Raw genomic sequence first — 14,361 nt, forward strand, 5'->3', positions numbered from 1 at the left:
ACCACCAACAATCTTAACTCTGTCCGCATTTCCCCCACCAACTCTCCATCCTAAAAGCATGAGAAAACAGTATGTCTGTACATCATACACTTAATCATTGACAATATGAGCCGTGTATACTTAAGCATGTGTCAGGTGTGTTCTCTTTTAGTGGATCCAGGTACAGGCATCTCACACACACAATTGTTTGGAGCTTCAGTGAGCCAGACAAAATGTGAGACAAAATCTTTTGCCATTCTTGTAATTGCCATGAGTATATATATTATAGTACTCAATAAAACTCAATAACAGACTTCAAAGTGGCAATTCAACAAAAAAACCCTTCAAAACCAGACTCCAACGAGAAACTGCAGAACTGGAATTAATTTTCAAACTGGACACTATCAAATTAGGCCTGAAAAAAGACTGGGAGTGGATGGGTCACTACAAAAAATAATTTTCCCTCTGCTGATTCTCAGCCCTTCTTGTCAACTGTTGGAAATGGGCCACTTCCACCTTAATTGAATTGGCCTTATTAACACTGGCCCCCCCACTTGGTAAGGTAACTCCCATCTTTTCATGTGCTATAATACGGTATATATTCTGCTTACTGTATTTTTCACTCCATGCATCTGATGAAGTGGGTTTTAGCCCACGAAAGCTTATGCCCAAATAAAGTTGTTAATCTCTAAGGTGCCACAAGGACTCCTTGTTGTTTTTTCTGTTATAGTTAAGCAGTAACTCTGCTTAAAGTTGAGAATTGCTTGCTGTTTAAAATGAGTTTTCTAAGTGCTCTACATTCAAAATGTTGATTCAGATTGTGTCAAAATTAGCTGTGCCTCATAAAAGCATGGAGTAAGGTTAGTGGTCTAAATGTAGTGTCATTTGAGCAAGAGGTTCTTGAGATACAGCCCATGCCCCCGCCCCCCCCGCCCAATCCAGCATTTTACAAAATCCTGTTGGTCTTTTAATGTTTTTTTGCACACACCTGGGGTTCAAAATATGACTCTGATCCTCTCTAAACAGATCACAGCTGTTTAGGATTTATCTCAGCTAGTGCATGAGACCCACTATCCCTTTGCAGGGGTGGGGGTTATATTGACAAAGTTATTAAGGGTAAAGTTTGTAATTCCGGAGTGGGAGGTGCCAAAATGATGCACCCAAAAGAGTGAAATGCGCATATGCAGCAAGCTCTATTGTCACAATAGGGAGTGGTTCAAAGTGACATGCTAAGGTCATTGAACCTAACCGACAGCCTTGCATTATAAGCTTGAGCCCGCCTCTTGGTGGTTTTCAGAGATTGCTCCTTGCTCTCTGCCTGCATTCTGCGAGGGCTCCTTTCGGAAGTTTTGGCAGGGATCAACATTTCTGGTTGAAGAGCAATATTTTAAAGCATTCTAAAAATCCACACACAGACTCCAATTTTACTTTAGAAGTATTGAAAAGGAAATCAGTATTGATTAAATAGAGGGAAGATGAAAGTAAGCCATTAAGGTAATCATGTTTCCTGAACAATGGAATCGTGATCAAAGAAAAGCAAGTTGCTGGGTCACTGGTCATGGGGTTCCTGATGCACAGCCTCCTTAACACGAGCTACTCACAACATTTTCAACTTCTTCTAGCTTCTTTTGGTGCAGAGCTAGAGAATATGGAGGATTGGAGCAGTGAGAGGTGCAGTGTGTAAGGGGGTGTTGGAACCATGCTGGCAGTGTGGGATTTGGAAGGAGAGGGTGCATTGGGGGGCCAAGGAGGAGAGCATAGGAGGAGAGGAATTTGGTGCTGTGGTGAGGGAGAATTAGGGAGAATGGGATACATAGGAATGGGTAGTAGGCAAATGGATTAAGGGAAGGGGAGAGGGCTTGGGTCTGGGGAGGGGTGAGATTAGTGGGAGTGATCGGGAGACATCAGATGGATGGCAAGGGGCACAGGGTATCTTAAGGGCATGGGCGGCCTATTAGGCCTGCATTCTCCACCTAAACCAAACCAAAACCAGATTACTGTCATATAAAATTAAAAAGGTTGTAGAGAAGATTTTAAACTAAGGGCTGGGGGAAAGCCAACAGTTGCAGAGCAACACATGGTTTGGACAGAGACATCACTTAGGGGAGGATCAGTTAATGAGGATTCGCTATGGCCTGGTAAAAAGGAGAGGATAAAAGTTTATGAAATACAGGTGGGAGCTGAAGCCAAACAGTCAAATGAAAAAGAGTCCTATTCAATTACATCACAAAGGATAAGACAGTAAATGTCATAATGTGACTATACAAATGCATGTTATGCCCGCACCTAGGCAAGTTCATGGAGGATAGGTCCATCAATGGCTATTAGCCAATATGGTCAGGGATGCAACGCCATACTGTGGATGTTCGGAACCTAAGCCTCTGACTGCCAGAATCTGGGACTGGATGATAGAGTATAGAGCACTTATTAATTGCCCTATTCTGTTTATTCCCTCTGACGCATCTGGGAGAGGTCACAGTTGGAAGACAATATATTGGGCCCATTGGTCTGATCCAGTATGGACTTCTCACCTCCCATTTGAAGTCCCCACGCCTTCCTGGTTTATACAGAGAATGGCAGCCACTTAGGGAAGCACGGAGCAGCAAGGGGGGTTGTATGGGGAGGTTTTGTGTGTGTGTGTGGAGGGGTTGGAGGAGTGCAGGGAAAAGGAATGGAAAGGAGGACGGTCTGAGCTGTGCAGTGGGAGATGTTAGGGAGGGTTCATCTCTGTCCTCCCAAAAGCCCCACATCCATGCCCCACCATGTCAGTCCCCCCTGTTAAAAACATCCTCACAAATGCCTGGGTAATCCAGGCACTGTTCCTGCTGCCTTGCTCCAGGTTCTCACCCTGCTGACACCGGCCTCTATGTGCGCAGGAAGGAAACCGGGCTGTGCTGGATGGGCAGAGAGATAGGAGACAAGGAGATGATGCAGAGGCGGTGAAGGGACTACCATGCAGCCAGTGCTTTCTATGTCCAGAGTAATCATTGCCAAGGTGCCAGTAGCAGTAGCGGGGGGAGGGCTGGGCTGTGAATTACAGGGATGTTGAAAAATTATTTTTTAAAATACATAAAGGCAATTAAATGCCCTAAAATGTTATGAACACAGAGTTAAGGGTACCCAGTTGCATCCCTCTGACGCAACCTGAACGCTGCCCTGTTTGCCTCACTATGTCAACAACACATACCAGCACTGTACCCTCAGAGATGCTACAGGACACTTTGGGAACAGAACACAAGAGCACTGCAGGACAAAGTCTAACACTCTGCTAAGGGTTAGGTTGGATGTAGCAAAGAGGAACCACCAATACCTGCCTACATTCAAACACTGCGCACTCCAACTCCGCACAAACAAACCCAACTTGCTAAATGGCCCCATCTCTTCACCCGTACCCTGAGGAGTCCTTTTGAGATATTGCCTTACTTCTCACTAAACCCTGGAGACCACTGCCATGTATGCCACCAGCCTGCTGACAATCCCCAGGGCAAGAAGACACCCTTGTGCACCTCTACTGACATCATACAAAATTCAGCTGAAATGAGGCATATTTGATCATTCAAGATACACATGCACATCTCTTCATATCACAGTTCACGCTCCACCATTCCAACTGATACTTCCACCATTCAGTAAGCTACCAAAATGCAGCTGGAGTGCATGCAGATCCATGCGGTAATTCAACTCTGTGGAACACAATGGCACATTCTTAGTCCTTCCTCATAGCTATTTATTGCAGATTCATAGATTTTATGCCCCAAAGGGGCCATTAGATAATGTAATCTGACCTCCTGAATACCACAGTCCATAGAATTTCCTCATTACTCCTGTATTGCGCCTAACAACTGTGATTGTCTAAAGCATTTTCCAGTAAGGCATCCAGTCTTGATTTGAAAACATCAAGAGATGGAGAATCCACCATCTCCCTTTGCACTGCACTTAATGAATCATTGCCAATGGTTACTGCCAGCTCCACGGAGGCAGAGTTAAGGTTGCACTGTGGTGGTGGGGGGTGATGTGTACCATAACGTTGTATTTCCTGGTTCTCAGAGGTTTAAGTGTAGCTGCTGTCCACATTCTGGAAGGGCATGAGACATCACTGGGCAAAACCCTTAACAAAGTTTGGGGGCATTTACTTAATTTTTGTCAGTATTCTGAAGCAGTGCAAGGCATTTCAGCAGAGACAGTGGTGAATGTAAAACATTGAAAATAAATACAATACCCATCATCATAGCGTTTCTCATGAAAGACTTATTTAGTTATCTAGCTCATGTGACTGTGACTCCTCCCCCTTATGCCTCGTTACAGGTGTTGAATCCTAAACACCTGCCTCTTCATTCTTGATATTTACACCCTTTGAGTATTTGCGCCCAGTAAATCTGCTTCTCTTAGTCACTATTGAGCCCAGCTGTACTCACATAGGCATATTGGGCCAAATTCAGGAGGAAGGTGTAGGCCACACACCGCAAAGTGCATGTAAATGTAGTTAAATTTAAAAGAGACTACAGTGGTGTAACGCACATGCTAAACAGCCATGGGGGGAGGGACGGGGGACAGAGGGAGTAGGAAAAGCAGCTATCATAAGGGTATAAAAAGAGAGAGTCATCGTACATTCTAAGGGGCCACATTAAGGTGTAAGTTACACTATATCACATCATCACATAACTTATCACTTTAAACCTCACTTCTGAAATGGACCCAATATGATCGAATGTCATTACATGAGTAACGAGTCATGAATGGTGAAATAGACAACGTTCAGGAGATGAAGACACCAGTGGCTTCAGCAAGTGAAATGCTGAGGATCTGGAATAGGGGATGAGCACCCAAGTGTTGCTGGGAGGTGAAATGGAAGCGGCATCCGCGACTGAAAGAAGAAGAGGGCCAAAATTAATAAGTGCTGCGAGTGTGGATCCCTCGCAGTGGGAGGGCCATAGGGAATGAAGCGTCATGGGACACGAGGACCTTAATGCTGGCCAAGAAACTGGTCAGTCCCTGCCCCAAGATAATTCTTGGATGTCTCCTAACACTGGGCAACATTGATTTAACTACAATTCAGCCCGGGGCTATATAAATCACAAAATTTAAGGCTAGAAGGACCCACCATCTAGTCTGACATCCTGTATATCACAGGCCACAAACACCTACACCTTAAACCCAACCACCAAAATTAGACCACAGCCCACAAGAAATTAGACTATTATGTGCCAAAGGAAGCAGGCGCTTGGGGTGGCCAATGGAAAGGGGCAGCATGTCCAGGTCTTCCGCTGCAATTCGGCAGTGGGTCCCTCAGTCCCTCTCTTCTTCTTTGAGCTGCTGCCAAAGTGCCACCAAAGAGGAAGAGAGGGAGCGAAGGACCCGCCGCCGAATTGCCACCGAAGAGTGGAGCGGCACGACTGAGCTGCTGCTGAAGTGCCGCCGATTGGCTTTATTTATTTATTTATTTTTGCTTCACTGCTTGGGGCATCAAAAAAGCTGGAGCTGGCCCTGCCCTCAGATCCCGCTTTGTAAAATGGGGATATTATGTCCTTATCTTGCAGAGGTGTTGGGCAATCCAGACTGTGAGGTACACAGATTCTATGGTAATGGGGACCACAGAAATAAGAATGAATGAATGATAGTTAGTACTCCCAGTGAATAACACTGGCAGAATCAGGCCCTGTATTAGCACAAAAAAGCATTGCATTATGGATGGAAAGAATGCCTGCAACTTAAACTCAAGGGTGGATGAAATTTTTAAAAAAGCGATGCTCCTTTGGTTTGGTAAACTGGCTCCTAGACACAATGAACTTGTCAAGTTAATCAAGACACAAGTAGAGCTAACTTGCTCTCTTATGCTAGGGAGATACGCAAGATCTTTGATTGGAATGTATGAGCCCACTCCTGTAAATTAGGTCATAGCTTTCATCTGTTGTAGCTCTGCTGTATCACAGACACTGGGAATATCTGGGCAAATGTATTAAGCAAGAGAGGCAAAGACTGAGAAACAGAGATCAAAATGCATGCCCTGACATAGGGAAAATACTGATTCATTTGGATCAATCGTGTATATGTGTGCGCATATGTCTGCATGCAACTGAGAGAATATTTTTATACCAACACGAATTCACTAGGGTTGAATAAAGATTACCTACTTCTCAAAGAAAAATCTCAGGGTTACTTTTTTACATGCAAGGATTACAGTTGTTTACTAAAAAGCAAAGCATTAACTATAGACACATCTCTTGGAATATCTCTGGCCTGACATATCAATGAGCATATGGATCACGTGACCAGTTGGGAGGTTTAAGCAGTGCAGGTGTTGAACCAAACCATCCACAAATACTATTTTCTGTCTATTATGGCTAAAGTGTGCTACAAAACTGAGTAAACTGCATTCCTGTTGTTAGAATAAAGCATGTGAACATCTGCTTTTTCACAGCCGTTGCATGGAATAAACCCCAGAGAAATCTGTTAGCATTATGACATTATAAATCAGTAGGATAACAGAGACCCCAGATGCTGTATTACAAGTATGAAAAGCGAATCTATTTACACACATTTATCTATACATCATCATAATCTGTACATTTTGTAAAAAATACCATTCATTTACATCATGTTTAAGGTTTACTGAACTTGACACATAAAAACCATTATCAATACAGAGGACCAAAGAGAATGTGTTAAACAGTTTCTTATGCAAATGCACTAGGAAAAAGTTGCAGGATGTAAATAATCTTATTACAGTACATATAGAAATGAAGCAGTTTTATACATAGTAGCCTAGTATAAAATAGCTTACAAAGTAGATGTACCTGGATTATGTTTAATTACACTTTAGTATAAGATGTATCACTGGCAAAATACATTTTTATACTGGTTTATTAAAGCAGACTCTGGAATTCTCTGTGTTTAATGTTATGGTGATGTAGTCCTCATAACATACTTGTCAGAAAAAGTGTTTATCTTGATGTTTTATTTACATCACAAAAATAGCACAGTGTACTAAATCATGCAGTTTGGTAATGGCAGTGCAGTATTCACTACCCAGAGATTATCAAGGTGTATATAGGCACAGGTGGTAATTTAAAAGTAGTCTTTTGTTGGTAAATGACATAGCTTGCTGCATCACTGCAGATACAGGGTTGTAGTCTAAGATTACGGAATGATAACCTATCAATACAGAGTAGTTCTTTCTGCACATTACTTGTCAGTTCTACTTGATGTTGCCAGAAGAGTTTAGTATTTGATTATCATTAGGGATGTGTGACAAATTCTGCACATAAAGTGGAGAAGGAGAATTTTGGCTTTTGTCATTTACACATTGTCACTTTCCCTGGGTGTAATTTGGATGAGGTGGGGAGATAAGTTTGGGGGATGGCAGTTTACACATCTCTTCCCTCTCTCATCCCCGAAAGTTGTGAAGGGCCAGATTGTGGTACTACACTGAGAAGAGCCTTTCTCTGGTCTGCTAAGGCCACTTTGTACCTCACTTTTGTGCCAAATGCCTTCCCATCCCCAGTGTCGGAGAAGGGAGAGGGAGAGTGCCCTGGGGTAGAGAGAAGGGGTGCGATAGAGTTGAGCAGGCATACTCCTTATCCGCTACTGGAGTAGGGTCTTTGTGGAGCCTTACAGCAGTGGCATAAGTTAGAGCTGTTCCAGAGCAGCTCCAACCTGTGCTAACATAGGGTAGCTCCAGATCAGGGAGCCACAAACAGTTACCTGTGCCCCATCCCCCAATCTCCACTCTGTCCAGATGAAGAGGACAATGTATTGATGTCAGAGGGGCTATTTGTGATGTGCAGTGTTATTCAGAATAAGTAACAGTAATACAATCTGACCTTCTCCCCATGCCTTAGACACAGGATCAGCCACAACCTGTCCCAGTGTATTTTAGATGTACGAGATATAATGAAACTGAAAACCATGCAAAATCACCAGGTTTCAGGTTCTGCTAATGACTCCAAGATCTCTTTCTTGAGTGGTAACAACTAATTTAGACCCCATCATTTCATATGTATAGTTGGGATTATGTTTTCCAATGTGCATTACTTTGCATTTATCAACACTGAATTTCATCTGCCATTTTGTTGCCCAGTCACCCAGGTTTGTGAGATCCTTTTGTAGCTCTTTGCAGTCTGCCTGGGACTTAACTATCTTGAGTAGTTTTGTGTCATCTGCAAATTTTGCCACCTCACTGTTTACCCCTTTTTCCAGATCATTTATGAACATGTTGAATAGGACTCATCCCAGTACAGACCCCTGGGGGACACCACTATTTATCTCTCTCCATTCTGAAAACTGACCATTTATTCCTACTCTTTTTCTCCTATCTTTTAAGCAGTTACCAATCCATGGGAGGACCTTCCCTCTTATCCCATGACTGCTTACTTTGCTTAAGAGCCTTTGGTGAGGGACCTTGTCAAAGACTTTCTGAAAATCTAAATACACTATATCCACTGGATCGCCCTTGCCTACATGCTTGTTGACCCCCTCAAAGAATTCTAGTAGATTCATGAGGCATGATTTCTCTTTACAAAAACCATGTTGACTATTCCCCAACAAATTAAGTTCATCTTTGTGTTTGAGAATTCTGTTCTTTACTATAGTTTCAACCACTTTGCTTGGTACTGAAGTCAGGCTTACTGGCCCGTAATTGCTGGGGTCACCTCTGGAGCCCTTTTAAAAAATTGGCATCACGTTAGCTATCCTCCAGTCATTTGGTACAGAAGCTGACTACAGTTAGTAGTCCTACAATTTCACATTTCCTTCAGAAAACTTGAGTGAATACCATCTGGTCCTGGTGACTTATTACTGTTTAGTTTACCAATTTGTTCCAAATATCTGAATATTTTGACCAATGTTAACACACAAGTATCACTGAACAGTCAAATCTTTTAAACTTTTTAAGTTAGCTTGACACGTGACTGTCTCTACAAAATATTCTGAGTGGTTTAAGGTAGAAAAGGCTGGTATGAAAGTCCCTTGATTGTCAGATTATTTTTGTAAAACAGGAAAGGCCTTAGTTGTGCAACAGTAACTATTTACCTTTTGAACCAAGGCTACTGTTTGTAAATATGGCAATAAATAGATTGTTACACAAAACAATCTTATTTCTATTACTTATTGTTACTTAAAATGAACTACAATACAGGGTGTTTATTGGTAATACTAATTAGAAGATATGAATTAAGTGATTATTATTTAAATCATGGCAACTGTCACGTAATGTACAATTTCCTGTTTGAAATATTGTGGTAACACTTCAGTTTATGAGGCAAAATATTTATGCAAATGCACAGTATTCACACTTGTTATTGGGAGAGGACATGGTCAGTTGTGACACGAGAGGTAAACATAACAGTGCTTATGTCTTGTAAGATTGCAGAAGTTGTGTGTGTATTTTTATAAGCACTTGTCAGCTCCGTGTCTTTCATTTCATTGTGGCTACATAAGGGGCTTGAGGTTACCAAAAATGCTTTCAATTTATGCCTTTTATGGTCATTTGAAAGGGATCGTGTCTGTTTTTTTTCTGGCCTTGCTGGTCAGGATTGCATTTTCAATCATCTCACAGATATAAAATGGCATTATGTTGAAAGTATTTACATAGTTCATTAAACTCCAGTAGTATTTATAATTTGATACACTTAATTTTAGCTGCCAAATATGAAGTTCTAAAGATATATTTTAATAAAATCATTATGTATAAAAACATGTTTTCAGTGGGTGAGTGGGATGTCCATTCCTGTTTAGCCTTCACTAGGCTGTTCTATTAGGAAAATACCTCTTTAGAAAGTTAGATAATAAGAGATTGAGGCGCCCAGTTTGTCTTCTATGTGTTCCTAACTCTTTTCTAATGTCAGTGTGGGTTCCTTTCTGTCTGTTTATCTTATATGATGGACATCTATCATAAATGTAACCAAAATATATTTTTCTTTTGAAGCAAAGCAAAGAGGATACCATTTTTGAGAACTCATATAACCTGATGGCTAGGGTATTAAGGTTCAGCCCTGCCTTTCTGAAACACATACATGTACTGTCAGGTAGGTAGAAAAAAATCAGATGGAGTAGAAGTCATTAAAAACATTAACATTTGCCAAATATTACCACACAGTTATCAGAGATATCTTTGATTTTTAGCATGGGGTAAAACTCTAATAATCTCAGATACCACTATTGGCAAATGCTGACTGTTTAATGATGACCACTACTGTGCAATGGGCTTTTCTGTAAGGACTGCAGGGCTAATCCCACATTCTGCATTAAGATATGTAGAAATGGGCACTCATGCAGGAAAGCAGGATCAAGCCCTTAGGATAAAAAATTGCAGTGAGGTAGCTCTGAATTGAATTAGGATTTATGTAAGGAGCTAAGAAGGACTAACATTTTCCTCTGTGCAAAATATGGACTCATAATGCCCTTCATCTGTATGCTAAATTCCCACCGCCATCAACTGGATTTCCATATGGGGATCAAGAACATACATATGGTCCTAAATATCTCTATTTCAATTTTGTTTGCTATAGTAGGGTCTAGCATCTGTGTGAAAGAAACATTCTATTAAGTATAGATGGTATATACGATATTCTCTCTCACTTCCCACCCTACCTCCTTAAACATGGACCAAAGCAACAGACATTGAGCGGGGTTCAGCATACATTACATATTAGAGAGATATATAAATAGAAATAGAGCATTACAATAAATTATATTTAGAACAGTTACTTCTAGTACAAATGACAGGATGTAATGTGAATAGGACTAAATAAAAGCACAAAGGCTCAGATCTCCAAAAGTATTTAGGGCCTAACTACTACTGCTTTCAAATCAATGGGGGTTAGGCAGCTAAATGTCTTTGGGGAGCTAGGCCAAAATGTCTGCAAAGCTGCCTGCCCATCTGTTACCTGATTTGCTGTACCAGGCCATTCTCCAGATGGCAATATGTAGAAAAGCAAAGCATAAATGGTTCATTTTAGAAAATATTACATTGAGTTCCATATAGTGATAGGTCCCATAGTCTTTAGTTTGAGCTACATGGTTTATATCACTGTGGTCTCTGTCTGCATAAAAGACTGCGCCTCTGAATTCCGATGGAGCTGGGAGACACTTTCTGAGCCATTTCGAGAAACAGAACAACTATGGAGTCTGTAGTCGCGGCCCACTGTCTGGCTCAAACACAAACTCCGCCATTTCCTTTTCAGCTCACCTTGGACCTATATTTAAAAAATGCATGTGAGCTAAAAACGCACTTTACATGGGAAACATTTGTGCTTTCATTAGTGTCACATGCAAACTACTGAAATCTCTATTTTACTTGAAAACAAAATTGAGTCAAAGAGTCTCAGAAGAGTTATTAATAATACTTTGAACTCATATAGTGTCTTCTATCCCAGGACCTGAAAATGCCATAACCCTTTGGCCTCCTGAGAAGTAGGAAGAAAAATAAAAGTAAACACAAGTCTTCTAAATTCAGATAGGCAGCACAATCTTGAGATTAAAGCACAGGCATGAGAACCTGGAGTCTAAGTCTAGCTTTACTATGGATTTACTGTGTGATCCAAAGAAAGTCACATAACATCTCTTTATCTCCCCAACTTTAACCTGTGTGTAATATTTACCACAACTGCCTCCCTAGGATGTAAAGCTTAGCTCCAAAATCCTCAGGTGGCAGTGGCTAACTATTATTATTAATAATAACAACTCAGAACTGTGTTATTACCAAGAGCAGTTGACTAATACATTTCCTAGCTCCAGAATTTAAAGTGTATTGACTTGTCTGAAGAATGAGAAGAGAACAATCAAAAAGGGTTTGTAAAAATGTTGGGTAGCTATTTATGATAAGTTTTTACAGATGAGTAAGCCAAGGCATAAATAATTCAGTGACTAGCCCAAGATAATGCAGCACATCAATGTCAGAGCCAGGAAAACTCAGGAGATCCTAATCCTTCACTCTAGCAATTGCACACACTCCATCTGTGATATACTCTATATTATTTAAAGTGTGTTTCTACTCTGAAAAGTGACTGTGCAAAAATGGCATCTTCTTACTCAGGGGATATGTCCTCGAGTCTATTGGTCATCATCTGAAGCCGGATGACAGCACTGTGAAGGAGGGACTACGTGTGCCAAGTCGTACAATAAGGGCTAAATTGTAGTAAGAGCTGAGCATCCAGAAGCTCCCATTTAGGGACCTAAGCAAGTTCTCAGATTTTTGAAAGAGCACAGGCTCCTGCAGGCACCTGAATGAAGTGGTCAGATTTTCAGAAGCACGCTGCACCCTGCAACTCCCATTGAGAACAATGTAAATCATCAGCACCACCGGTGCACTTCAAGAACAATGGGAGCTGTCGGGTGCTGAGGATTTTTGAAAGCCTGGTCCCAATTGTGCAGGCTGAAATGTGTCCCAGAGAATTTCCAAAATTAACCTTTGAAAGTTTTGTGATGAAACCTTAGGCCCTCTGAATCCAATAAAAAACAACAACCTCCCATTGACTGCAATAGGGTCAGGACTTCACCTTTGGGATTTTCTTAGATTAATAAACAGTAAGGGTAGAATTTAATAACACTTCCTGGTGTTAGGTCTCAGACAGAGTTTAACCTCCCTTCCCCCCACAATTATGCCTTAGTATGGTGTTTTTTATATCTAATATAATCCCCTTTCAGATAGAAATCACCATATTCTGTACAATAATACCTGATTGTACAGAATACCTTTTATGATTTATATACTAGAATGCTAAGGCTGCTACTACACTTATTGCTACTAAATGGAAAACATTATTCAATATCACTGGGGAGAAAAGGGAAACTTACTTCACTGTTCAAAAAGCAGTACAGGACTGCAACAACCAGCCCCTGTAAACAGACAATGTGTATCAGTTAGTACACAGCTCTGAACTCAATCAGTAAAAGATTTAAAATTTGTAAAGGTTTAGAATTTACCTGAAAAGATCCCAAACATAACTCAAAAATTATCTGATAGTGACTGGAAATGCGTATAGGAAATACAGCAAACACCATGTAGTGAACTCCAAATAACGGAATAAGCAGCAATGTTGATTTTGCAAGTCTCCTAAATAATCAGAGCAGAAGAATTGGAGCTTAATGGAGTATCCCAGCAAAGTCTTGTTTCAGTAACATACATATTTAGTGCACTATTGTTTTTTTAGCCCTCAAACAGTATGATCTGTAAATTAATATTCTTCATAAGGGCCATTCATACCTACTGAAAACTATATTTTCTCTTACATCTGTGCTATAGTAAGCCCCACACTAGCCTTATAGTCACCGGGTGAGGTTCTGTGCTATGGTTCAAAGAGCTATAGTGGTTTTAAGCTACCTTTGCACCCTCCTGATTTTGGGGCTGTTTCAGGGGCTAGAGAAGCCACCGGCATAACTCAGACAGCCATGTGAGGGCTGTCTAAATTCAGGAACCTCCTTGGGCTGTCCTACGGACTGCACCAGGTTCCAGAATCTCCACAGTATGGCGTGCTGTAGCTCCATTCTTGACATCCTCCTCTTGTCCACAATGTGGCCCCTATGTCCAGGTTTGTGAGGAGGTCCTTGGACAACAGCCTTATGGCTGCCTTCCACAGTGCCTTCGTCCAGGCAATCCTCACCCAGCTGGACAAGAGGCTCTTAGGGTGACTTATGCTGCCCTGGCCCTTTTTAGATTGTATGAAGTGTCAGAGCATAGTAGAAGATCTGACCCAAACAGTAGGGAATACTGGAGAGTTATACAGACATCTTCATTTTCTTTAATTTGAAAATTAAAATACATTTAAAATGTACAACATGTAAACAGTGCCTAGAGAATGTGATCCCAGAGCAATCCTTCAACCAAGGGATTTCATGAGCAATTATACACTGATCCCAGAGTCCTAAAACCTCATATTTATACTGATGATATGAAGCATTTACCCTTCATTAATTAAAATTCCATGAGTTACGTAACAATAATTATTGAGGTACTAGAGAAAATTATATAAGTCTCTGGAGATGGAACTTTAATTTGTTAAGCAGCATGATTTTGTCAAATTGACAGTAAACCCTTGAAAAGGTGGGAAGCTAATTATCCTTTAGCTGTCACTCATTTTATTTTAATAACATAAACTTTACATGTTATATGGATGCCTAATCGTAGATAAAATGCAAAAAGTTAACATGGAGAGTCCAGTGAGTCATCGCTGTCTTGACCATAACTAGACTCAGCAATGAAACAGATAGGCTGTCTTGAAGCAACCATCTTAAACCCAAACTGTCTATTTAGGAGATTAGGCATTTGAAAAACCTTCTATTTGAAAGTGTCTGTGCCAGTCCTCAAAATCCTCCACGGATCATGCTCAAAATATTTTAGAGGCTGCCTCTGTCTAAGTGACAATGACCTTCTGGACAGCAAAGGTC

At 41.0% G+C, this 14,361-nt stretch overlaps 1 protein-coding gene across 1 annotated transcript in view; it reads right to left on the minus strand.

The window, feature by feature from the left end:
- Window positions 1-8,433: 8,433 nt before the first annotated feature.
- Window positions 8,434-14,361, minus strand: part of VIPR2 (vasoactive intestinal peptide receptor 2) — a 91,059-nt gene continuing 85,131 nt past the window's right edge. Inside the window, exons 11-13 of the mRNA XM_039521420.1 lie at window positions 12,901-13,030; window positions 12,772-12,813; window positions 8,434-11,171 (exon numbers count right to left, since the gene is read on the minus strand). Coding sequence (XP_039377354.1) covers window positions 10,998-11,171; window positions 12,772-12,813; window positions 12,901-13,030 — 346 coding nt within the window. The 3' untranslated portion in view covers window positions 8,434-10,997. The remainder of the gene's footprint in view (window positions 11,172-12,771; window positions 12,814-12,900; window positions 13,031-14,361) is intronic.

The sequence above is a fragment of the Mauremys reevesii genome, linkage group 2, assembly GCF_016161935.1.
Source record: "Mauremys reevesii isolate NIE-2019 linkage group 2, ASM1616193v1, whole genome shotgun sequence".
NCBI lineage: Eukaryota > Metazoa > Chordata > Testudines > Geoemydidae > Mauremys > Mauremys reevesii.